The sequence below is a fragment of the Urocampus carinirostris genome, chromosome 18 (assembly GCF_059441175.1).
Source record: "Urocampus carinirostris isolate Australia breed hairy pipefish chromosome 18, RoL_Ucar_1.0, whole genome shotgun sequence".
In the NCBI taxonomy this organism is placed as follows: domain Eukaryota; kingdom Metazoa; phylum Chordata; class Actinopteri; order Syngnathiformes; family Syngnathidae; genus Urocampus; species Urocampus carinirostris.
The window spans coordinates 26,516,125-26,542,408 of record NC_142366.1 but is presented as its reverse complement, the minus strand read 5'-3'; the positions used below and the strand labels follow the sequence as shown (position 1 = coordinate 26,542,408).

General features: G+C 39.5%; 2 protein-coding genes across 3 annotated transcripts; one reads left to right on the top strand and one right to left on the bottom strand.

Annotated features, from left to right (window-relative positions):
* Nucleotides 1-1,989: 1,989 nt before the first annotated feature.
* On the top strand, nt 1,990-10,944 carry pabpn1 (poly(A) binding protein, nuclear 1). 2 transcript variants are annotated; one of them, XM_088321928.1, is made up of 7 exons: nt 1,990-2,461; nt 3,951-4,059; nt 4,464-4,531; nt 4,612-4,718; nt 4,819-4,906; nt 5,053-5,195; nt 10,365-10,944. In XM_088321928.1, the coding sequence occupies exons 1-7, from the start codon at nt 2,327-2,329 to the stop codon at nt 10,546-10,548; spliced, it is 834 nt and encodes a 277-aa protein (XP_088178054.1). In that variant the 5' UTR covers nt 1,990-2,326; the 3' UTR covers nt 10,549-10,944. The 2 variants fall into 2 exon arrangements, with proteins under 2 accessions (XP_088178054.1, XP_088178055.1); XM_088321929.1 differs by having other exon boundaries at nt 1,992-2,461; nt 9,516-10,510.
* A 2,005-nt stretch (nt 10,945-12,949) lies between these two features.
* On the bottom strand, nt 12,950-25,632 carry ngdn (neuroguidin, EIF4E binding protein). Its single transcript, XM_088321927.1, has 12 exons — nt 25,540-25,632; nt 25,263-25,322; nt 22,981-23,052; nt 21,900-22,037; nt 17,742-17,826; nt 17,617-17,669; nt 15,813-15,915; nt 14,998-15,172; nt 13,391-13,538; nt 13,256-13,316; nt 13,131-13,182; nt 12,950-13,060 (listed from the first exon to the last, which is right to left on the bottom strand). The coding sequence occupies exons 1-11, from the start codon at nt 25,558-25,560 to the stop codon at nt 13,163-13,165; spliced, it is 936 nt and encodes a 311-aa protein (XP_088178053.1). The 5' UTR covers nt 25,561-25,632; the 3' UTR covers nt 12,950-13,060; nt 13,131-13,162.
* Nucleotides 25,633-26,284: the final 652 nt, after the last annotated feature.

The following is a 26,284-nucleotide window of genomic DNA, read 5'->3' as shown; positions in this document are numbered from 1 at the left end:
AAACAGGGACCTAATACACTATTTTGATCGATGTTTCAAAACCAATTTGATGAAATAATCCACAAAAGAAGTATAACATGTCACATGCGGCCCCCAACTAAACAGTTGCCCACCCCTGGAGTAGAACATGGAATAAGTTCTAGTATGGATGCAAATCAAGTAGTAGGGGGCCCCCTAATGGAATTTTGCTTAGGGCCCCATGAAGGCTCGGGCCGGTTCTGCTTGACATCAAACATCGCATGCAACAAAGACTTTAAAGCGAAAAAAAAGATAAAAGACTATCAGTAAAGTATAAAAGTAAAGCAAAGAAGAAAAAACAAAGAAAAGGGAAAAGGCGGGGTTTGGGAGGAACAAATTTAATAGAAATCAATTACATAAAAGAGAAAAATAGACAATTATTTCGGGGGTCACTTTGATCGGTTGGTTTAAATAATAATGGAAACAGAGTACTTCCTCTTAAAAAAGTGTGCTTATATATATATATATATATATATATATATATATATATATACATATATATATATAGCATGCTCTTCGTGTCTCCGTCACATTTTAGAGTTCAGTGACGACAAGGAGAAGGGGTTCTGGCAGGATAGCGGGGAGGAAGACACAGCCATCATTTAATCAGCCAAAATTAAAGACATTTAAGGCAAAATTCCATGAAGTCTTGGAATTTGTGGAAAGGAATCACCCGGAAAAAAAGTGTTGACCAGTCAGGCTATCGCTATGTCTGCCTTGCGCATTTTGAACAGATAGTCAAAAGCTGGCAAAAGCAGACGTCATTGGATCAGTTTTTTTTAGAAATATGAGGCAAAGGGTAAAAGAATATTATATTATTATCTTTATTCTTTGTTGTCTTTTACATTATGTGCCTCTGGTTTTATGTTTATTGTGCGGTAATTTAATTTTAACATGAATTTGTTTCATGTTCTTAGATGAAATATAACAAATATACAGTAGTTTTGAGGGGCTTGGAACGGATTAGATAGATAGATGTCTAGATAGATGTCTAGATAGATGTCTAGATAGATAGATAGATAGATAGATAGATGTTTGGATAGATGTTTGGATAGATAGATAGATAGATAGATAGATAGATAGATAGATAGATAGATAGATAGATAGATAGATAGATAGATAGATAGATAGATAGATAGATAGATAGATAGATAGATAGATAGATAGATAGATAGATAGATAGATAGATGTTTAGATGTCTGGATAGATAGATAGATAGATAGATAGATAGATAGATAGATAGATAGATGTTTAGATGTTTGGATAGATAGATAGATAGATAGATAGATAGATAGATAGATAGATGTTTGGATAGATAGATAGATAGATAGATAGATGTTTAGATATTTGGATAGATAGATAGATAGATAGATAGATAGATAGATAGATAGATAGATAGATAGATAGATAGATAGATAGATAGATGTTTGGATAGATAGATAGATAGATAGATAGATAGATAGATAGATAGATAGATAGATAGATAGATAGATAGATACTTTATTCATCCCCGTAGGAAAATTCACATTTCCAGCAGTATCCTTGTGTTGAAAAAAAAACAATAATAAAGTAAAAGGAATATAATACATAAATACCCACTGTAATGTGTTGAGTATTTTAATTTGATTAGCGCACTTACATTAAAAATGCGTCTCCACTTATGAAGTTTTCAGGTTACAAAGCTACTCACAGAACGAATTAAATTCATAAGTAGAGGTACTGCTAAACAGAGAAAAATAAATAAAAATGCAAGTGGAATAATTACGTTATTTATAGTATTATTTTACAACGGCGATCGGCATATTGGCTCGTCATGCGTGTAACCCAATCAAAGTGACGGATTTGATTTGGCACCCGGAAAAAGTTACTCTTTTAACCAATTCAAATGCGCTAAGGCGTAAAAAGGCGGGTTCCAATGACCTGATAGCGAATACGATTGGGTCTTACGTTGGCAGCGGCACTTTGCTCCGCCCCCCGGCCTCCATTTCTGAAACGGGGGTGCTGTGGAGCTCATGTCTTCAACCGTATGTGTTTTCCCCCCACCGAGTTAATTCATTGAACCCCGCTCTTGGACTGGAATTTGGGACTTTATCCGGAGGTGTAGCCCCCCAAATTAATACATGTTTGACGGCGTACGCTTTCCAACGGGGGCTGAGTAATAGCAAGGTTTTTATCTCCACCTTTTAACTTTACTACGCGTATTCCGCCTCCCCCCCTCTTCGCTATCTCCTCCCCCCCTGTGCGCCATTCGGGGCCTACTCCATCGGTTACGGCCACGAGGCGCGTCGTTACACTTGGTACGGTGGCGATGGCGGAGTTCGGTAACGGACTAGCGGAGGAATCGCTACTCGATTCCGACCCTGGACACCACGAGCTGGAAGACCCCAGCGTGGGCGACGAGGAGCCGGGCTTGGAAGAAGGGGAAGCGGCCATCGAAGACCCGGTAAGTGAAGGGCATTGTTTGAGTCGTCGTGTGAAGACGTGAGGCTGATATGGTTATAAATGGCGATATATAATGGCGAACACTCTTATAAACCCTTTGGAGTGTTTATAAAGATTCTTGTCACATGTGGCGTGGTTATAACTGCCTGTTGGGACTCAACCGCCATTATGGTTCGCGCAGTGCAGTGAAACTGGGTGGTGACATGCGCGGTATGGGCGGCCATTTTGGCGCAAGAGGGGCGCGAGTTTCTGCGCCAGTCGGCGACACCGAACCCGTAAATACAAATCGCCGGTATCACGCAAACATGGAATGTTCGCGGTAGCCGGGGGGCGAGGTTAGGACGAAGTGCAGCCGCTGTACACCACCCAGTTGGTCTCCTTGATTGCGATCGTTCCCTGTTTGACGGTAATGTCACGTTTTCTTTCGCGTATTTCTGCAAGATAGCTTCCTCGCTGCGGTATTTCAAACATCAAAGTCGTGAAAATGACCGTGCAACTGGCTAATGCTAGCTGATCATGGTCACCGGTGAATGCACAAACGCCCCATTTTTAATCGGCGATTTGGTGGATCACTTGTGTTTTGCACCTTTTATGGGTGGCGATCGGCTTTACAACGCGACATAGCGCTTAGTCTCATCTAAGAAGACGTCCTCATACAAATCTCACGTGGATCGCCGGTTCACGCAACACTTGAGTCTTCAAGGCGTGTCTGTCATCATGCTTCAATGCAATCGTTGTATGGATTGTAAAGCCGTGCCCTGAGTCCGGCATTTGGTGCTTTTCTTATATGACATGGCGCTTTCAAGTCGTTGTATGCACGTGTTTATGGTGGCTGTTTAATGTAGGTCACTGGGTTTGATATATGTTCTGGTTTCGGTTTGTGTGTGGCATTCTTGACTTGGGTGGAATTGGAATGACTCCCACTGCAATGCACCACTCTCTACGATGGTCCACACTGGGTTGGGGACAGAGCCTTCTGTGTGTTTCCAGCTTAATATAAAGGATGACTTTGAGGGCTTTAATACACTTAAATCTATAATTGTGTGGAACACGCCTTGAAGAAACTGACAAATGTGGTGCAGATTGTTTAAATCTCGTTTTCAGGGTGCCCACCCCGTGCAATCTCGCTGTTTGGCACCCCTTGGCGCGTCCCAATCTGATAATGGATCAGATAGGTATCAGACTTTCCAGAAAAAGTGTAGGACACTTAAACTACAAAGCAATAGAGGCAAACTGCTTGACTTTGTGATTTAAAACACTTGGTTCATTGCGTCAGAAAAGTTAAAATATGGTTTCCTACCCCTAAAGGTTTCAAAGGGGCTGCTGTTCCGAACATTTGTGTAGCTACTTATCACTTAAAGCTAATTGGACAACAACCAAAAGTTACACAAAAGACTTGACTGTCAAGATGCACCAACTCCATATGTTAACAGCTTTCTATAGTTGTATGTTCATGCATAGTTTCATTCTCCAATTTGTATCTTCTGCAGGAGTTGGAGGCGATTAAAGCCCGTGTGAGAGAGATGGAGGAAGAAGCCGAAAAACTGAAGGAGCTGCAGAATGAGGTGGAGAAGCAAATGAATCTAAGCCCACCACCAGGTATATATTGCTTTCTTCAAGAAATGCTGATTTCCAGCCTGGCTTTTTCTGGTCTGCAGTTTCAATGGCAGTGTATGAGTTACACTTTTGATTATATACATTATTTTTGACACCCAATCGAGTTAGATTGGGTGATGCTTTGTTTTAAAGGGTACACTATATTTTAATGACAAACTTTCATGACAGAATATGGTTTTGAAGCTCTGTTTCTTTGTACTCTTTGAACAATTTGTGATTTGTTATTCTATGGTAATGTAAAGCATAGTGGAAATCACTTTTTTGGGGGGAGGGGGGGGGTTTATAAGAACATCTTAGAAGTATTTTAAATGCATATCGGTAATTATTGTAGCTAGCCAGCGCACTTAAAATTTTCTTACCTGCCATGCTCTCCTTTTTTAATTTAGTTGGCCCTGTCATCATGTCATTTGAAGAAAAAATGGAAGCAGACGGCAGATCTATATATGTTGGAAACGTGGGTAGCTTCTTTTGAAAGTAATACAGATTCACTGTCACAAAAGAAAAGAGTTCAGTCCTTTTCAATTGTCCCTTTAGGTGGATTATGGCGCAACAGCAGAAGAGCTTGAAGCACATTTCCACGGCTGTGGATCAGTAAATAGAGTCACCATCTTGTGTGACAAATACACGGGGCATCCCAAAGGGTAATGTATCCAAAATTAGATTGAGGTGACGGTGTTCAAATTTATTCCTGCTGCTGTGCAGGCGTTGATTTGCCATGACTGCATTGTTTACATTCAACAGGTTTGCATATATAGAGTTTGCAGACAAAGAGTCTGTAAGGACAGCGATGGCTTTGGATGAGTCTCTTTTTAGAGGAAGGCAGATAAAGGTAACATTCACAATAGAAATGATTTGTGTATCACATTACTAAGATGTATAAGTGTGTGTGTATATATAGCTAACCATATCGATATAAATATATATCTATATATTATTTAAACACCATTACTAAAAGTTCCAATGTGGCTTTATCAGGTGGGCGCAAAGAGAACCAACAGACCCGGCATCAGCACCACAGATCGCGGCTTTTCGCGGGCCCGCTTCCGTTCACGGGGCGGAAACTTCTCGTCGCGCGCTCGCTACTACACACCACCCCGGGGTAGAGGACGGGCCTTCAGGTCAGTGGACATTCTAGGGGAGGACACAGCACCCGCATGAACATTATCTCCGAACAGACGCACTCATAAAACGGGTGGGACGACCGTCAGTGGCCATGCTCGCATCCTCTCACATCCCACATGGTGTGAACTCCTTGATCATGCATCACATTTTCTGTTGCTCATCTTGAGATACACACACTCAGGAAATTAAACCTTTGAAGATTGGCTTGAACCTAGAAGACGCTTCTTCCTTGTTGAGAACCTAAAAGTAGATGTGTGTTTGAGGGATCAAATGTTTGTTTTCATAATTGTGGATAAATGATTGTAATCATGGCCTCGTGTTGTATTCAACGTTTGTCTCTTTCAATGCTTCGTTTTAGCTGAGAAAAGGAAAAACTACATTTTATACTGATTTTTAATAAAAAAAAATATCGAAAAACAGTGATCCGTGTAATACACACAGTCCTCCATTTGGATGAGACTGTTTTTTTTTACTAAGTAAATAACTCTATACGGTTTTCTATTTTTATTGTTAAATGTTCCCTTTCGTCTCTGTAAATAAAAATGGTCTGAAGTCGATTTTCATTATCAACTGCTTTTTGAACGTTGTGGTCTGAATAACCCTCAACTGTCATGATGGTACAATTGGCACCCCAATTATCTCAGGGTTTGTCCTGCAAGTTATCTGCAGTAAGGGTTCACCAGTAAATTATTTACAAATCAGCATTGATCGTCTAAATGTTTGGTGCTTCGGGATCTGCGGGTTTGGTTTTTGATAGGTGCTTGGATTGACAAATATCCAATATAACCAGTCAGTGTTTTTATCTGTCATAGGATTGCGATTGCTGTTGAGTGCAGTCTGTTTGGTCCTATTTTATGAAAATTACGGTGTCACTTACACGCCACAAACTGATGGGTGAAGGCACCTATCTAATTATTTGCTCATGCCAAGTTCTTAAAAAGTAATTGAAAATTTGTTGCATTTTATGTCCCTTTTAAGGGAGTCACCACTGTTTCCTCCATATTTGCCACAATTTGTTTATGGAACTTAAAGTAGTGTAGGGCATGGGTACCATGTTGGCGCTAATCATGGGTCAGTTTTAAAAGTCTCCCAATTGATTGAAAGTTTGGCAACTTACCCACTATTTTAACTTTGTTAAAAAATGAAAATCACAAGTGGTCCATACTACTCTTGAATCTAAATAACATTGTTGGTTCAATGTGAAATGCATTTATTAAACCCTAAATTTCAAATATTCTGTAATGCTTTTCAACTTCATGTTCAGAAACAATTTGGCTTCAAAGTCTTAAAAGATCATACTTATGTCTCACAGCTCCAATGCTGTCGACTGGTCCCGGAGTCACTCCGATTAGCTATCAATCAATTATTATTACACTGCAATCTTGTAAAATGAACAGCACCTTGTTTAGCAACTTCATGCTTACAGATAGCTACAGATATGAGAATGAAATCCTGGACTAATTTTTTTACTGAGGAAAAGATGTGTTCTTCTGCAAAGAAAGTTTACTGGGTGTTGTCACAGTACCAGATAGCCACTAGTGTGTATTAAAATGTTGGTTTTAAAGCTGTACACTCTTCTCAGACCAACACATTCAATTTGGGAATGCCCTCATGAAATAGTGTTTGTTGACATTTATCACCATGTGAATATTGTTTGTGAGATTAGACGTTCCATTCCAGGGTAAACATGTCATTAACTATCAGATAAAAAAGAATGTTATGATAAGTAATATTAAAATAGGAACATACGCTTCTCAATACATACGTAAGATTTTGATTTTCGGTCTTGGCTGCTTGTTTATGGTGGTGATGGCCCCGGGAAGTAAGCGTCTCTGAGCCGAGAATATGATTTAATCGGAATTTATATATGCTGCTGTATGTGGTGGCGTTTTTGTTTTTTTTTTAATTTATTTTTAACTTCCAAGTTTGACAAGTCTGGTTTAAGTATGGACTAATATTTAATGTAGTTTGTGAGATTTTATATTGGGCTAATCTCAATGTAGATGGGAAGCCCCTTATTCGAATCATCTGAAAACTTGACAAACAATAAATGATCACCTTGAAGTGCCACACGAATGGTCGCTTATTTTAACTTTACGTACTTATGCTCTCATTTGCACACAAGTCATATCACAGGGGTGGGCATCATTGCATGGCATGTTCATTTCAGTCAACGCAAAGGCTTTGTGCAAACGCATTGTATTCAAGACTTCATTTATGAATTCTTGTAATGTGCTCTCCTAAGATCAATTTTCTTGTAAGAGCTTGTGACCAGTTAGCATGTTTTTGCACTTCAATGATAATTATTCAGTATATCTTTTTAGGGCATGCCACAGTTGTATCTTGTGTCTGAAGCTAGATTTTTTTTCTTTTTAATTAAATGATAGTCATGCAAAATAAGAATTTGGATGTTACATCCTATGAAGTTGTGCACTAAATGTGTGCACTCCAGAGACAAAGGTTCATTACTGCAGCCTGATCTCAGCATCAGTTCACTCAATGTCTGTCCCCGTGTGTGCGTGCCGTGAAGGGCCAGCCCCTGTTGAGTGTCGTTTGGCCTTATTGTCATGCTGTGGGGTTGTGCTGTCGCTTGTTTGAGGATTTGTCTTATTGTCTCTTGAAGGGGTTCACTCTCAAGGACCCCATTTTTTGTACTGTTTCATGAGGGGAATTTATTTGCCCCTCAAGAGCAGTTGGGGACTTCTATAACTTAAAATATGAGAATCGCCTTCTGTATTTGGATAGAAATGTCATAAAATGTGCACTAAACTGTTAAATACAAGTGTATTTATATCAAAAAGGAGCTTGACATTAAAATCATACTATAAACTTTAATAACACAACCGTTAAATTTAATTAAAAGCAGAAGATTCAATTATTTTTCTAGGGCATAAAACGGGTTTTTATAGGATGTGTACCCTTATGTACAAAGGGGTAAAATAAATAATTGTCCAAGCTCGACTTGATTCTATGGGTGGAGATGTGTTGTAATATTAGATAAATAAAATACATGGTATTTATATGCATTACATTTTTTACAAATATGATGTAATATATGTCAAGCATGCGAAAGTTTTGCACTTAAACCTGCGTCGTCTTGTATGTTAAACTTGCATTTTCTTACCCTAAAAGTTAGTGGGTTTGATCAAAAGTTGGTGTCTTTTATGCTTAAAACATTGTCTTCTATACCAATACAGTTGCGTACTTTTTAAAACCAGCTTTGCTTTCTAATCTAACGTTGTTGCCAAAAACTAGTGCAGCCTTACACAATAAAATATAGCATCTTCTGCACTGAAAGCTAGTTTTGTAGTTTTCTGAGAACCCAAAAATGGCTTGGTCATTTGGATTTTGGCTCTATCGTTGCAGCAGTGGATTGGCACATACAAAAAGGTATGCATTTGAATGAATTTGTGAATATTCCGCCTCCTTAGACGTAATACTGCAGCTGCTAATATCAATTTGGCGACGCTTATTTTGATGAACAGTCTGGATGTTGTTAAAGGGACACTGTGTATTTTAAGCATCCTCGTGGTAAACAACTCAGTTTGGATAAGAAGTTTAATATTCAACAAACATACCTTTTTAAATAAGATAAAATACTTTTGGGTGGAGAAATTGGTATTTTATGTTACATGAGGCTCACCCAAAGGGAACTGACATGATTCTCCATCTTGCTGCTGAGGGTACCCTCAGAAACCTGTGCGGTTAGGTCATTGAGTTTTTGTAGTTTGTGTTCTTTCCGTGCTTTGTAGCACAAGTTTTGGGTTGTGTTTCACAATACAGCGACTTCTAGTGCCCAAATATAAGAGATTATCAACACAATCAAATGACAACTTTACCATGATATTTGCCTTAGTCTTGGATTACTAAAATATTAATCAAGTCATATATATATATATTAGTACACATTTAATGGCATTTTCAGGGAGAAATTCCTTTTTTTTTTTGTTTTTGTTTCAATATGTGAATGTTGTTGCCCCCGACTGTGAAGATTGGCAACCTAGTGGGGTTCTTTGATTTGTTGTGCAATCTGTCAAAAGGAGTTGGAGAGAGAGAGAAAAGAGGGAGAGTGCACCCTTACTACTCCTTATCCACACACACATATATACACTTATCTCTTGAAATTCAAAACACGGTCTCTATTCGTCCACACTTGTTCGTTGTATAAAGTTTGGTGTCTCAGACATGTAAATTTTGAGACTTCTGCTCACAAGCGCGCCCGCCAAATAGATGCCCACACCGGCAAAATCGGTGTCCATCTTCTCGGGCCAAGCAGAACAAGAAAAACTCACCCTCTTTTTCTCTCTCTCTTCCAGGGGCCGAGGGCGAACATCGTGGTTTTGGCCTTACTAAACACTCCGACCCCTCCCCTTTTCTTTTACTATCAACTCCCTTTCCCTTCTCTAATCCCAAACACACACACACACAGACACACTTTAAATTGTCCTCCCTTTCCCCGACCCAAAAAAGAAGAGATCCAGAAGCAACAAAAAAAGAAAAAAAAAGGAAAAAAAAAACTTCTGGACAGACTGACTGGGATGCCGTGTGCATTTGTATGTGAGAGTGCGAGTGCGGAGGTTGGTGCGGCCCCCTGGTAAGGTATGCGCTGGCCTTCTGGAGTATGGTGGCAAGTTTCTGTTTGTTTTTTCATTTTTTTTGGGGGGGGGGGGGTGCAGGGTTGATGATGATGATGGTGGTAACTCAGGCTGCAGGGGTGTCTCCTTTGGGTCTGGCCGTGACATCCTGCTTCCACGTCCTCCACAGCCCACCCAATCACCTCATTCCCCACATAAAAAAAGCGTGGGAGTGGAAATGGGTCGAAAGGTTTTTATTTTTTTGTTTTTTTTTATCCGATGTGAAATGTTTAAGGAAGTTCGATGTGTTTGAAGTCTGTTTGCTTGTATCCACAATCCCCCTCCTTTCCCTCTTGCCTCCCACCTTCCCCAGATCATCGCCTTGTGGTTTAGTTTTTGTGTTCCTCGCCGCTTTTCTTGGCGGACGGCGACATTTCTCCCCCCCACCCATGATTATTCTAGAGGCCGGGGGCTCCTGCAAGACGACGCATTTGTTTGATTCGGTTGAACCCATCCCTCGTGTGTCTTCCTTTTTCCCCCTCACCCCACCCCTCCTCTCTCTGTATATTAGAAGAGTTCTTGTCGTTTCAGGTTTCAGGACCAGTGGAGGCTGACGACCCCTCCCCAGGTGGCGCCCCCCACTGTCTCTGCAGCGTCTTTATCTCTTTCTGCTCCCGCTATGCACACCCACCCCATTCTGTCTGTGTGGGGGGGAGGGGGCCAGGGCGATCATAGGCCGCCCACAGGGGGCATTTATTACAACAGCAAACGCTGATGGCGCTTTTAGTTGATTTTTACACACAGTCGAACACGCGCGCACGTTGCAGAACAGACGTCACCGGCCCAAAAGTTTTTAATTTCTTTTTTTATATACATCGCTGACAGAATCGGAAGGCAAGAATTACTTTTACAGGCGCGAGGGAGGTCAGGAAACATGTTTAATGCGGGGAGGGAGTGTTAAGAGTTGTTAGAAAGCAGTGTCAGAAGAAAGCTGCCTGGTTGTCATCAAACGGGCTATTTTAAGGCAGGTCAAACAGGGGCGTTCATGGTGGCATTTTTTGGCGTAGGGCGAAAAAAGATCTAACCTCAGCAGAATTTTTTTTCAATTTTTCTTTTTTTAACTCATGGTTCTGTGATTACAAACAAAATAAAGGTGTGTAAAAAAAAAAAAGTCTCAGGTTGCACATCATTATTTGTACTCCAGACTGATACCCCAGATAAGAGGTAGGATCGAAAAATCCAGCCGGTCCTGTGGCCCTCGGGTATTAAAGCCCAAACCCGCCTGAGTCTGACCGATTCATTTGATTTGAGGAACCAAGCCCAAAGAATTCCCGAAATGTCTGCTTTTATTTGTAAGGATTTAGGGAAAGGAAGGATGAAACGAGAAAATGTTTTGAGGGGTGTAATGTGGCAATTTCCAGAGTAATTCATGCATTTAGGGTGGTATTTGAATCAAAATCAGCTCACTGTACTTGTTAATGCGTAACATGCACTAGAATTTCTCATTGTCACCAAAGGCGGATGTTAGAGATTGGAGAAAACCAAACCTAAATAAAAGATACAAAAGCACAACAGGGAAAAAGACTCTTCATTGTATTTGAATCGGGCGTGAGGACATATGAATTAGTGGTAAAATCTTAAGCCCGAACTGGAATTTGGCCTTGTATAAGAAATCTGTCATTGTGGAGGATCTGCACACGCAATGGATTCTGTTCTTGTTTTGTGCGCATTTATGCAATTGATGCAAAGGGGATGAAATTCATTGCTTGGGCTAATTCACGAAGAAAAATAAACTTCAATGACAGATGACTAATTTTTTTATTTAAAAAAAAGGAAACGAGAAGCAAACCCCCCCCTCACAAAAAAAGTCCTCACGACGGAGTTTGCTGAGCTTGAATTTTAAAGCCCGATCTTCCCTCAAATACATTGTAAATTTGATGTGTTTATAGTTAACGATGAATAACTTCCCATTCTGGCCACATGTATTCAACGTTTGTCTTTTTCAATGCTAAGTTTGAGGTAAGTTAGAATTCCATACCCATTTTTAAAATCAAATTCAGGGGCGTGCGTTATACACAAATATGGCATTTCCTCCCCACTCTTACCTTTTAAGACCCTCACCCATTTTTGTGCCAGTAATCTAGTTTACAAATAACAGCGCTGCCCTTAAGTGTGCAAATTAGAACCGCAAAATTGGCCAATAGTGACGATGGTTTTCAAGAGAAACTTGATTTTTAACTGGCATAATGGCTGACTGAATATTTTAACCCAATTCCTCATAAGATGGTAGTAACACAGTAAGTTTTCTTTTTAGAAAGGGACATACAACAAGTAGCCCTTCTAGCCAATACATAACAAAATAGCTCTCAGCTTCTAAAAGGTGAGTGAACAGCATGTAAACAGTGCATTATAGCAGTGTCTGAAATAACGTCGTCCAGGGTGTGCATCTTTTACGTCGGGCGTATAACTTGGAAAACCCTAGATGTTTTTTTTTTCTTTCAAATCAAAACGTTGGCTTTATTCCGATTTCAAAATCTTCGTTCGGTTTGGAAATTTCAGTTCGTTTAGCTGCCGAGTATGCAAATACCCGATCAGAAGCCTGCATCGGATAACTTAGTGCTTCTGGACTTTCCTGAGTGTTAAAAGGTCGTTTCCAAAGTAGAAAAATGGATAAGTGGTTGGGAATCGAGCCAAAACCTCAGCCCCAGAAGAAAGATTCAAAAGAAGCTAACACAATTGACGCTACAAAATGTAAATGTACATTAATATCTCTAAGGAATGAGGAGTTCACGTGGCTTGTAGCAGACGACGCAACGCAAACATTGCATGAATGAAGATGAATAAATACAGGTTCATACTGATGACAGATGGAAAAGAGCGATGTCATATAAGTAGATTTATCATAAACTTAATCTTAAAGTGTTTATCTGTTATGTTCTGATTATTAATACTTTGCAACAATGTTTTTTTTTGCGATAAGTCTTATCGTGTTTCAAGTTGGGAAAAATGGGGCAGGCAACTTTTCCGCTAACTTTATCTCATGAGTTTCAGACACTGATAATAGTCAAAATAATGAACTGGGATGCAATGTCTAATATTAAAAACCGAATAAATGTCACCTATTAGTAACAGGAAATCGGAAAAGTGATATACAGTCATTGAATAAGTAGTCAGAATGGTGCAGAGTAATAACTTTATTACAAGTATTTCTTGGGTACATATCCTGCTGAAAAATCCTCAAGGCTTGGTTTTTGCAGACAATAGGACAAGGATCTTCCCCAAAACACCTGGAGAGGTAAAGTAACTGCTTATATTTGGTGATCTATTAACTTACAAAAGAAAAAAAAATCAATTTACCGTAAGATGGTTAAAAACGGCTCCCCTCGAACCTATTTGCGCTTTTTGAAGGCTGCAAAAAAAAAAAATCAAGGAAAATAAGCATCACTGTCATATGTATTTCCAACTCCATTTCTCATCCTCACCTTTACGTTTAGTTTTCTTCTTCATAACTTTCTTTTTCTTAGGCCGGGGGTTATCCACCTCCTGTACCAGGACGAAAAGGTTTAAGAACCAGTTTACATGCAAATACCTCACAGGACGGACATGAATCTGCTCACCTGTCCTCCGCCCGTCAGCGCCGTGATGTCCCCGAAATGCGTGATGCCGCCCAGTTGACCGGACATGGTCATCAGGTTCCGCTTCTTGCCGGCCTTCTCTCGGCTTGACTCGTTCAGTCGAACCATCATGGACTCCTCATAGTTTTTCCTGCACGAGAGAGTGAGCATATACACCACATGTGTCAAACTCCGGCCCGCCGTGTAATCCTATCCGGCCCGCAAGACCATTTTACATTATTGTTATTAATGGCCCGTCAATATGAACAACACCGTCTCATCCCTGGACATCATATTCTGACGTTTTAGTATCTGTACCTATTCCTTCAACTATACTATACTATCAGGGTTGGGTAGGGTTACTTTAACTGGATTACTTTCAACTACTTTTTGATTACTCCAATACCAAATATGCTAATAAAAGACAAAAGAAACTAAATATGAATGAAATTACTAAATTTTGGGCAGGCTTGGGGAGTAACGGAATACACGGAACGGCAAAAGTGATGTCAGCAAGCTGTTTGGATTGATTTTCATTTTGTTTCTGTCGCATTTGATGTTCGTTTTGCCGGAGATCAAAGCCAGGAGAGAAAGCTTACCGCGTGTTGTGAGTCATCATTTTATTCCTATTGAGTTTCTTTTGTCTTTTATGAGCATATTTGGTATTGGAGTCATCCAAAAGTCATTGAAAGTAATCCAGTTAAAGTAACCCTACCCAGCCCTGTATACTATATACAAGGGGCCGGGAACCTATGGCTCGCGAGCCAGATATGGCTCTTTCTAAGAGTACCTGTGGCTCAGAAACAAATTTAATTGCATGCACATTTTCTCCATCTCGTTCAAAACTAGAGCCATTAATCCTGTTCGGATACACGCAAAGCCAAACCAAAGCGGTACTTTTCAAACTATATAGGGCACGTTTTCACTACAATTTATAGTCAAGGTGTCGCACAAAAAAAAAAACTCGTTTTGGCTGTACAACGCTAAAGATAATCTGTGTTCAGTGTTCAGATACCTTATGATGAAATCCACAGAACAAACTAAATAAGCCAAAACACTGGAAGAGAACTTATTTGATTGGACGAGTGGGAGGGATGGGTGGAGCTATGCAAAAAGTGCAAACACTCCCTCCCATCTCTCGCCCTACTCCGTCTGCGCCAAAGGTAAGCACGTCAGGCTCCCTGTTCTCAGAATGTCGTGACGTTTTTACAAAATAATTTGTGTAGCATTTTCATATTTCTACTTTTGACAAGAGATATATTAAGGAGAGCAAAATCTTTTGGGATATTTAAGTTTTTTTAATATATACATTGACATAGGAGCAAAGGAATTTGAATGTTAATGTTAAGTTGTTTAAGTTCTAAGTTGTATAATTTTTTAAGCTAAATAATACTGTATAAGTGATTTAAGGTTTAAATTGAATATTCCCGTCTGTTTTTATTCCTATTTATGTTCCAAAAACATTCAGTTTAAGTGTGTTCAATAAATGTTTATCCTGGTTGGCCCGTGACCTTAAGTGTGTTTGGAATTTTGGCCCCTTGTGCAATTGACTTTGACATCCCTGATCTCCATCCTCCTCGGTTGAAAAACGAGTACTACTAAGCGATTACCTGTAGCGCTCGTCGCGGCTCTCCTTCTCGCTCTGGAAGTCCCGTTTTTCCCGGATCTCCTCAGGTGCGTCGCTGTACTGCTGTTTCAGCTCCTGGATCACGGAGCTTCTCAACGCCACGCGCCGCTGGCGGTCCACCACAGCCGCCTTCCTATCTGCTTCTGTCATATCGCCATCTAGTGGTCAAGAAAGGCGGTACGTTTACTAGGAATAATACGATGTACTCTACCTGTTCAAAAGTTTGGGGTCGTTTAGAAATGACTTCTTAAATTATTCAAGAAAATAAATCTGCCCCGTGTGGAAATGCCAGTCTCTTATCCGTCTTTTCACAAAAAGAATCAAGCATGCATTGTGTCGGTGAATGAAGGCTATGTTTGGTAAATGGAGTCAGATAACTATAATCGAACAATTTGGTAAACGATACATTTATAATATCTCATTCCTAACAGTGCCAAGAAACGAAAGGGAAGATCTCCCACGGTGGTGTGTACTACTCCCACCAAAGAATCGCACAAACATGCTCTAACCTGGTTATCAATTGGGAAGCATAACCGAGCAAGGGGTCAACTAAATTCAGTCTCTTTTAGGGTATCTATACGCTAAGATAAATAGTACCAGGAAAGTGTCAACATCTATAGTGAAAAAGTGACTCAAAGACGCTGGCTTTCAAAGCAGAGCGGCAAAGAAAAAGCCATATCTGAGACTGGCCAACGAATGCTAGAGGTTATTATGAGCAAAAAAACCAGACATTGGACCACTCATTCGATAAATAAAAGTGACTTTTTCAAACCTTTGAACAGTAGTTTAAATCTTTACCATAATAGACGGCCGCAATCTTGGGTGGCATGTATTTCTTTGTCCCAGAAGGCGCCCCTTTCTTCTCCGCCGCATCACTATCCTCACCCTCGGACTGGCTCAGCTGTGACATTTTTCAAAAACATGCGATTTGTTTTTAGATTAAAGTAACAGTGTATAATATCCGACCACTCCATGTTACTGTATCATGCTGTGCAACTAAAACGAGTGCTAGACACAAGGTGGAAGAATACAGACTTTGGCGAATTTCTGCTCATTTCTGTCCTAGCCTTTTGCAAATAACCAAAAAATAGAGTCATAATAATATAGTGGAAATATTAAGAACAGATAAAAATTGAAAAAAATGACTAATAGGCTCCAGCACCCCCGTGACCCTACTGAGGATAAGCGGTGCAGATAGTAGATGGATGGATGGACTAAAAAGGAAAATTATACAGGAAAAGAAAAGAACAAGTTTTTGTATTACCCTTCATGACAAACAGATCACTATTAAAACTGATCTGAAACCTACGTGCAGCGAAAAAAAACTTGATTAGGAAAAAGGAAAAAATAAGAATAGAGAAAATGAACATAGGAGGAAAGGAACAAAAGAGAAAGGAAATGAATAATAAAAGGAAAAAAGAACAATCAAGAAAAGACAGTAAGGAAGGAAAAAGCAAGGGTTTTTGGGTGTACCCTTAGCAACAAGATGGCGGACAATTATGTCAGCTCCCAGGGTTGGGTAGGGTTACTTTAACAGGATTACTTTCAATTACTTTTGGATTACTCCAAAGGCAAATATGCTAATAAAAGACAAAAAACTAAATATGAATAAAATGGCTAAACTTTGTGCAGGCTTGGGGAGTAACTGAATACATGGAACGGCAAAAATGATGTTTGGATTTATTTTCATTTTGTTTCTGTCGCATTTTATGTTCATCTATCTCTTATACATCTCCTTTATCTCTGTTTTCCTTATCCTCACTGTAAAATGTGGACCTGGAGTGCCACGTCCAATTTCGTTGTCACAATATATCCCATGTTGTAACAATGACAAAGGTATATTCTATTCTATTCTAGTTTTTCCGGAGATCAAAGAGATCAAAGCCAGGAGAGAAAGCTTACCACGTGTTGTGAGTCATCATTTTATTCCTATTTAGTTTCTTTTGACTTTTATTAGCATATTTGGTATTGGAGTCATCCAAAAGTAATTGAAAGTAATCCAGTAAGTAACCCTACCCAACCCTGCATTTATTATTATTATTATTATTATTATTTTATGTTCGTTTTGCTGGAGATCAAAGCCAGGAGAGAAAGCTTACCACGTGTTGTGAGTCATCATTTTATTCCTATTTAGTTTCTTTTGACTTTTATTAGCATATTTGGTATTGGAGTCATCCAAAAGTAATTGAAAGTAATCCAGTTAAAGTAACCCTACCCAACCCTGCATTTTATGTTCGTTTTGCTGGAGATCAAAGCCAGGAGAGAAAGCTTACCACGTGTTGTGAGTCATCATTTTATTCCTATTGAGTTTCTTTTGTCTTTTATTAGCATATTTGCTATTGGAGTCATCCAAAAGTCATTGAAAGTAATCCAGTTAAAGTAACCCTACCCAACCCTGCCTATGACACATGTTATTTCAAATGCAAATTTTTTCATTTCTGAGTATTTTTTTCAAAAGTACATTTTTTAAATTTAATGACAGTTAAAGTATTTTTGCTTATTCAAATCATTTTTTTAAGAAAAGATGTTTTTCGGTTTACCACTAAGAGGCACTTCATAATATGCACTGTCCCTTTAAGAGACCCACATTTAGGTAGTATACCTTGCTGATGAGATTTTTCGGGTTGGGGCGAAGTTGCAGCGGGTCATTTTCAGCTAAAAATGAAAAATCCGGAGTTTCATCCACTGTAAGATGGTCCAGCGGTGCAAATTTGATAAAAATCTTACCCAAGCTGCCAGTGACCGCAGTGCGCACCAATTTATCAATTTGGTACTTGAGTTTCTGGTCAAGCGGTCGCATCTTCTCCAGGACCTAAATCGAAAAAAAGGACGACAGAGTTAAAAATGTAAGGGTGTTGGATTTATGCAATGCTAGGGTCCTCTAGTCAAAGAGGTGGGCCGGATCAAGCCTGCAAAGGGTTTTGATTCCGGCCCGCGGGACAACACGGAGCGGCGCTAATGGATCCTTTACATCAGGGGTGTCCAAACTAGTTTTTATTGTCCCACAGCAAATTCTGAAAATACAGGTGAATATGGCCTGCACATTGGCGCTTGAACTCAACTCGGTTGCACTTCTCAGTTTTAACACTAGATGGAGCCAGTAACGGAAAAGGTGCTTCTCCACCCATGCATTTGGGATCCCCTAAACTGGAAAACATTGGAATTGTGTTTTCTTTGCTTATTTAATGAACCTTCTTGTCATTCATTTGAACTGTCATCGAAATTCAAAGTGTATTACTGTGTCACTTATTCTGACACAAAATAGATTGGTTGTTAATTCTTAACCCTATCAGTGCTGATAAACGTAAATTTTGCTCCTAAAAATACGTTAATAACGATGACCGGCTATCAAACTGAAAGATAAAACATCCATCCATTATCTGCACCGCTTATCTTCAGTAAGGTCGCGGGGGTGCTGGAGCCCATCCCAGCTGTCTTCGGCAGTGGGTAGGGGACACCCTGAACTGGTTGCCAGCCAGTCGCAGGGTACACAGAGAGACTACTCACTTGCTCATTCCCACCTAGGGACGATTTAGACCAGCCAATTGACCTGACACGCATGTTTTAAGAATGTGGGAGGAAGCCGGAGTGCCTGGAGGAAACCCACGCGGAGAACATGCAAGCTCCACACAGGAAGGTTCGATCTCATGACCTCAGAACTGTGCCGCACACGCGCTAACCACTGCGCCGCCGTGCTGCCCAAAATTAAACATATTTAACAAAATAAATATCACCACACCTCAAACATAGAACAAGTCCAGTAGCTTTTCTTTCCTCTGTCTAACAGCATAGGAGCTATTTGAGACTGTATCGCTATATACAAAAAAATGTAATCAAAATGTTTTTCTCCTCCTGGCCCTTTCAAAAAAAGTTTAAGCCAATGCGGCCCGCGACTTAAAAAGCTTTACATGGAAGCTCATTAAACAATTCCTGTTCAACGTTGACACTTTATGATGAAAACCCACAGAAAAACCCTAAACAGCCAGAAACACCAGCCAAGCACACAGAGCAATTTGGTTTGGTGAACAGTAGGAGTGGGCTTATTTATGCACACAGAGCACTTTTGTAAGGTAAATACGTCACTTTGTATACTTCTGTGATATTTTAACAAAAAAAATGCTTGCGCGTTAATTTGAAACCATTCTGTAAAAAATGAAAAGTGGTATATTTGTTGATATGGGACACAGGCTCTGACATTCTTCTAATTTATATATATATATTGTATATTTAAAATCATCCGACGTCACACAGGGAATCAAACGCGCTGAAAAATTTGATCGTGTCTGGTTTTGTATACATTTGTCTTAAAATATAGGGTATGGCGCCCTCTACCCAGAATATATAGTAATACAGTGGAACCTCGCTAGTTCGCGGTTCCACTTTTGAGGGTTATAGCTTCGCGGGTCTAAAAAATATACCTTACCTTCTCAATAAAAGCATTTATTGACTTGAGCAAGCGCAAGCTTATGTCAACTGAGGACACGGTGTGGACACTCTTATTATGAAGGGGAGGGGGAGGCCCTGACACAATGCTTAGTCCTGGTGAGTTACCGCTTCGCTCACCCCCCCCCCCCAACTCCTCCCACCTCAACCCCTTCTTATGTGGCGCTGTTTATCATGGAGGAGCACGGAAACGCGACGTAAGTATATTCTCTTGCGTCACATTTCATCTCAAGTTTGACTTTATTATTCCAAAAGCAAGCTGTTGTTTGTACTACCTAAACACGGGTAATTGTGTGCGGTTTCGTGTATTTGTTGTAAAAGCCGTTCGATGCCGCTAGCTAAAGTATGTTGTTATTGTCAGAAGGTAGCTCTTTCACTTTCATTAAAATGAACACAGACCATTTTTTAACTGTTGTTTCCCAAAACGCTTCACAAACACTCATCCAATATCACATTTTCATTGTTTTTATTTTCAATATGTAACCGGTAGCAAGCGAAATAAACTGCGATGGCTGCATGTGGTTGAGAGCGGTTAATACAATCATACTGAATGGTTCGTAGTGGTTTCGCCGCAGTCCTATTCCGTGTAAATTGATGATGTAAGACATGGCTACACTTGTGGGTCATGGTTTGGTACATTCAGTTCCAGTGTGAAGAGTTCTGGATGAAGTCAACCAATAACTCCTTGCCATCATGCCAGCGATCACTTCGGTTTAATGGCCGGGGGGTATACTGTATACCAGGGGTGTCAAACTCATTTGAACTCGGGGGCCACACGATAGAACAAACATTATTTTGGGGGCTGGACTAGTAGATTAAAGAGAAAGAAAAAGAGAGATAAAGAAGTAAGAGAAAGAGGGAGGGAAAAGGAGAGAGGGCGGGACAAAGAAAGAGAGAGAGGGAGAGAGCGTGAGAAACAAAAGATGAAAAAGTCGTGAGAGAGGGGGAAAAGAAAGGGAGAGGAAGAAAGAAACCCCAAAAGAAATAGAAAGACAGAAGGAGAGAAAAGAGAAAAGAAAGCGCAAAGGGTATGGAGAGAGAAAGAGAAAAGAGAAAGTTAGAGCAAAAGAGGTTAAAAGACACAGAGAGAGAAAGAGACAAAGAGCAACAAAGGAAGAGAAAAAGAGAGACACAGAGAGTGAAAGAGACAGAGACTGAGTGGGAGAAAAGGGGTGGAAAAGAAAGAAAGAGAGAGAGGGGGCAAAAGAAAGAAATACAAGTACAGTGGGACCTCGCTCTTTCGCGCTTCGACGTTCGCGGACCTAAAAAATAATAAGAAGAAGAAGAAAAAGAAGAATAAAAGAAGAAGAAGAATAGAAGAAGAAGAATAAAAGAAGAAGAAGAAGAATAAAAGAAGAAGAAGAATACAAGAAGAAGAAGAAGAATAAAAGAAGAAGAAGAATAAAAGAAGAAGAAGAATAATAGAAGAAGAAGAAGAATAAAAGAAGAAGAAGAATAGAAGAAGAAGAAGAATAGAAGAATAGAAGAAGAAAAGGAAGGAAGAAAAGGAAGAAAAAGAATAAAAGAAGAAGAAAAAGAATAAAAGAAGAAGAATAAAAGAAGAAGAAGAATAAAAGAAAAAGAAGAAGAAGAATAAAAGAAGAAGAAGAAAAGGAAGAAAAAGAAGAAAAAGGAGAAAAAGAAAAAGAAGAAAAAGAAGAAGAAGAAAAAGAAGAAGAAAAAGAAGTTTTTATTTATTTATATATATATATATTTTTAAGCATTTTTGAAGGGGCATAGCTACTCCGTGGTTCCACTTTCGCAGGTTCAGAGCTTCGCAGGTCTAAAAAATAATAATAATAATAGAATAAAATAATAAAAAAATAAAAATATATATATATATTTTTAAAAATATATATTTTTTTAAGCATTTTTGAAGGGGGTGTCGCTACTTCGTGGATTTTCACTTATCGCGGGTGGTTTTGGTCCCCATTAACCGCAATAACCAAGGTCCCACTACTGTACAGTGACTTTGTTGGAGGCACCTGGCTTTGGCAACATCAAGTTGACCTATTTCAACCTGCAGCTCGTTTTTCTCTTGCGCTTCTCCGAGTGTTGTCTCGCGGGCCGGATTCAATCCCTTAGCGGGCCTGATCTGGCCCGCGGGCCGCCTGTTTGACGCCTGTGCTGTATACGTTTTTTGAAGCATTTTTGAAGGGGCGCCGCTACTTCGCGTATTTTCAGTTTTCGCGGGTGGTCTCGGGCCCCATTAACCGCGAAAACCGAGGGATTACTGTCATATTTTGCTATTATTTGTGTCCAAAAGGTTCCTGACTCCTGCTATGGTTGGACCCCTTAAGGACGGTAGAGGCTCCATTTCCTGTGATGCGTCTTAGGCAAGTACAGCCAGGTGGCGCCCATCGGGTCTCGAACCGGGTACCTTTTGCTTGTTAGGCAAATACAGCCTCCAAATATCCCATGAACTTCAACAGAAAACCTTACCGTTCTGACCGTTACCACTCGAGTAAGGGCTTCGCTGTCCTTAATTTCACCGCCCTCTGTCTTGATGCTGATGATGTGAGTGAGGTCTTGAAGATAGAAGAGCAGCAGGTGATAGCGGAGATCCAAAAAGGACAAGCCCTGTTCGGAAAAGAGAGCGATGCAGAAAGTCAGGTGAGGACCGATGAACCATTATCACATACAGTGGAACCTCGGTTTTCGAACGCCTCTCAGTTCGAACAAATCGGAGTCCGACCCAAAAATTTGAGAAATTCTTGCTTCGCTGTTCGGTCAAAAAATCGGAGTTCGAACGCCGGTAATGCGTCAGTGCGTACGCTAGGGTGCCATGCTGAGTGGCGTACGGGTGTTTTAGCCCCTAATTATGCCTCCGAAGAAAGTGCAAGCAGCAAAGTTGCTACAGGTGAAAAAAGAAAAGTAGTGCGTACAACTATTGCATTTGAGAAAGAAATAATAGCAAAATATGAAGGAGGTGTGCGAGTGTCTGATCCTCTCCCCACCCTCCACCTGCGCCTTCTGCTGACCACCACAAAGGTAAGAAATCCTATTCATAATTATTTCTTTATCCTTTTTTTTAAATTTTTTACACGTTCATGTTAGCGTAATCTTTGGTACGGAAGATTACGATAACGCTAACGTACGATTAGCCTGGGTTAGCTTCATGTTTACGTTAAACATTCAAGGTAAACATTCAGGGTGTTGGAACTGAGCCTAAAACTCAGGGTGTTGGAACGGAGCCCCCATTCCAATGAAGCGCTAGCCACTTGTGGTGCTAAATGACTTGTAAACGACCTGATTTTTTTAATTTTTACACGTTCACGTTAGCGTCATCTTTGGTACGGAAGATTACGATAACGCGGACGTACGTTTAGCCCGGGTTAGCTTTATGTTTACGTTAAACATTCAAGGTAAACATTCAGGGTGTTGGAACGGATTAAGACGATTTACATTATTTTTAATGGGAAAAATGATTTCGGCGATCGAACACATCGGTTTTCGAACAGGGTTCTGGAACGGATTATGGTCGAGAACCCAGGTTCCACTGTAATTCTGGAAACAAACTCACCTTTGCAGTCTGCAACGCACCGTCTTTAACTTTCGAGATCAGCTCTCGAACGTGACTGGTCACTGAAGCCACCTGAAGGGTAATAAGTGATAGGTCATTTTAAGGGTAATTATTAGACTTGGTTTAAACATATTACTAGAAATTTAAGGCATTTTTTGTAGAGGGCAGGTGAGGAGTTGTATCAGTCTGAAAAAAATGGAAGACTGACTTTTTGGTGTGTAATATGCCAATGGTCCAAAAATGTTATTTTTTGTGCTTTTTTCCCTTTTCTTATTTTCTTTGTTATTGTATAGGTTTGTCTTGCTGCAACCCCTCTTAAGGGATATGACCAAGGTAGATAGATAGGTAGTATCTCTTTTACTATATCCGAACCCTTTATCCTTCCTAAAATAACAGCATTAAAACGTAAATAACTAGTACAAACAAGAAAAATCGAATAGGGCAGATACAGAAAATGTTGCTAACCTTGTTTCACTTATCGTATTTTCCGCACTATAAAGCGCACCGGGTTATAGGGCGCACCCCGAAAAAATAGTTTTTGGTCCTATTTTTGACATACATAAGTCGCACCGGATTATAAGGCGCTACAATGGGAACGTCGACAAAACAGTCAGATGGTTCAGTCCAACTGATGACCCCCTTAACATTCCGAATGCTTGTAAAGAAGCAAATACGTGTCGAGAACACGTGCGGATGCGGTGTCCGTACGATGTCACTCAAATGCATCGTTCCATCATTCGGAAGGTTAAAGTCTTGGGATTCAAGGAATGCCAACCATTCCTTAGTTTCTATTTTCTTTTTCGCTCGCAACTTTACTGTGCATATGACAATAAACACTTGGAATTGAGTTGAATTTAAAAATAGACACTCCATTCCATCCATTATCTGCACCGCTTATTACAGAAACATCGAGTTCAGTCTGAAACAAGATACAGGGACAATATAAAACCGGGAGTAGCTCACCGAAGTCGTTGTGTTCATAATAATGTGCAGCCAATGTCCTCTTGTATCCGTGAGTGCAGTAAATCCAGGAGAATAAAATATTTACAAATACAGAATAGAAAAAAATGCTTTCTCTATGCTGTCAGCCACGTGCTATACGCATTCATCTTTTTCGGCCAATTGCAGGCTTTGTTTTGCCGTTTAAGCCAATGCCAGCCTGTAAATGATCAAAAGGATCCGCCCCTTGACCTCCGAATAACTTTAGCCAATAGTGATCGATTCAATTGATGATTGACACATTGGTTAGCCAATGAAACGCCAGGAAATAAATCCCAGCATACACCGCGGACTACTCCACGTTCGGGGGAAAATCGAGTCGGCGGCTGCAAGTTAGTTGCAAGACTTTGCAAATTAATATTGATCCATAGATTAGGCGCACTGTATTATAAGGCGCATGGTCAGCTTTTGAAAAAAATAAAGGCTTTTAAGTGCGCCTTATAGTGCGGAAAATACGGTAATTTACTTGAAAAATAGTTCATTAACAATGAACCATTAATGCCCCCGATAAAACCTCTAATGAGAAAGTGTTCTTTCCCCTCATTGGCTTATGATAAGGGGAATTTTGCTAAGAATACAGAAAATGAATATATATGTTTTTCGTTGGTAGTAGATTGGCTACAAATGCCTAATTGTGTGCTTTTGTTATTTTTTTATTCGTAATAAACATGCATCATGCATGTTATATTTTTAATCAGTGTTTTGATTTCCCTATCACATTTTAACGCTTCTGTCCATTGTTATTTTATATCTTGGAATCAAATCATCTCATATATATATGCACTGAATTATGATTTAATAATTACTATTTCAGTGCCTTGTTTGAAATAAAACTATTTTAAATGATGTTTAAACAATGTTAGAGTAGTTCAACGTCTCTGGAGCGGCTCTTCTTTTCACTGTATTTGTTTCTGAATTTATTTATTTTGAATCCTTTAGATAATTAAATATTAAGTTCATATATCCTTCTGGGATTTGTACTTGTACTATATCTATATATATCTATATCTATATAGATATATATATATGCAAGGCGACAGGCTTGCACATGGCTGTCGCCACTATCGGTGTGTGAGTGTGTGTGTGAATGGGCAAGTGTAAAGCACATTGTAAAGCGCTTTGGGTGGTCTCCTATGACTTGAAAGGCACTATAGAAATGCAGAAGAGTTACCAGGTAGGTTTTACTCACGTTACTCTAGGTGTCAATATCAAAATAATACATGTTTATGTGCTGAATGGCTTTGATCGCAGTCTCTTTTAAAAGAACGTAAGCGACGAATTACCTGCTCGGCGAGATTGTTCAGGAGTTCAACAGCTTTCGGTAAATCGCTGTCGATCAAATCCTGCAAGAAATTGTATTATTTATTTGCCACGGGGAGAAAGCTAGCATAGACTGGCTAGCTTGTTAGCTCACGCCGAGCAAAACAAAAAACACAAATACCGATCGTTAACCTATAATCACCACAACATAGTCCGATACAATAAGCATTAAAATAGATCGGTTGATTATACGGATTCGCTTCGTTTGATTTGAAATTAAACTCGCAAAACTTTACTCACGTTGTCCACGGGAGACGCCATTTTTTAATGAACTACGGAAGTTACAAAGGGACAAATCTCCTCTAGCGAATCACACGAATGGGCTACAAATGAGTTTGTAGTTGATCGTAAACGGTTTTATATTCATTATATTTATATAATATACTATATTATTATATTTTTATTTTACTTATATTAATATGCAGAAATTTTATTTGTGAAGCGATTTCAAATTAAGGTTTTGCAAGGTTTACTCGCATTCATATGAGGGGGTGTTGAGGGTGGTGTGTGATGGGTGAGTATTTGGGAAATCAGTTTTTTTTTTCTTTTTTTTTCTCTTTTTTTCTCTTTTCTTTTTCGTCTCCACCCCTTTTTTACATCCCTTACCATCAAACTGTCAACCTGGATGAGAACCTGACATTTTCAAAGAGGTTGAAGAAACCAGTCATGGTAAGTGAAGTCCTCCTTTATTTGCAGAGACTTGTTCATTTTATTGACATTATTATTGGGATTATTTTTCTAAAATAATACAGATTTTTTAATGGAAAAGAGCAAAGAAATGGGTTTTTAAAAATAAGATTAGAACTGGAAATGACGTACTAACTGCAAACTATTAAAAAAACACATTTGTTTGAATTTTAAACGGAGAATGCATTTATTTCCCAATATATTTGTTATTATCTTTAGTATTAGACCTAAATAGTGTTTATTTTCCTGGATTCAATTCTAGATATGTAATAGTTGGAAACGTAATTTATTTGCGGTG

Coding starts and splice junctions, on each gene's coding strand:
- pabpn1 (XM_088321928.1), top strand. CDS start 2,327: ATGGCGGAGTTCGGTAACGGACTAGCGGAGGAATCGCTACTCGATTCC. Junction 4,532..4,611: donor GATCTATATATGTTGGAAAC/GTGGGTAGCTTC, acceptor TTGTCCCTTTAG/GTGGATTATGGCGCAACAGC. Junction 4,719..4,818: donor TACACGGGGCATCCCAAAGG/GTAATGTATCCA, acceptor TACATTCAACAG/GTTTGCATATATAGAGTTTG.
- ngdn (XM_088321927.1), bottom strand. CDS start 25,560: ATGGCGTCTCCCGTGGACAAC. Junction 25,323..25,539: donor TGGCGTCTCCCGTGGACAAC/GTGAGTAAAGTT, acceptor AATTTCTTGCAG/GATTTGATCGACAGCGATTT. Junction 15,916..17,616: donor CGAAAAATCTCATCAGCAAG/GTATACTACCTA, acceptor AAAATGTCACAG/CTGAGCCAGTCCGAGGGTGA.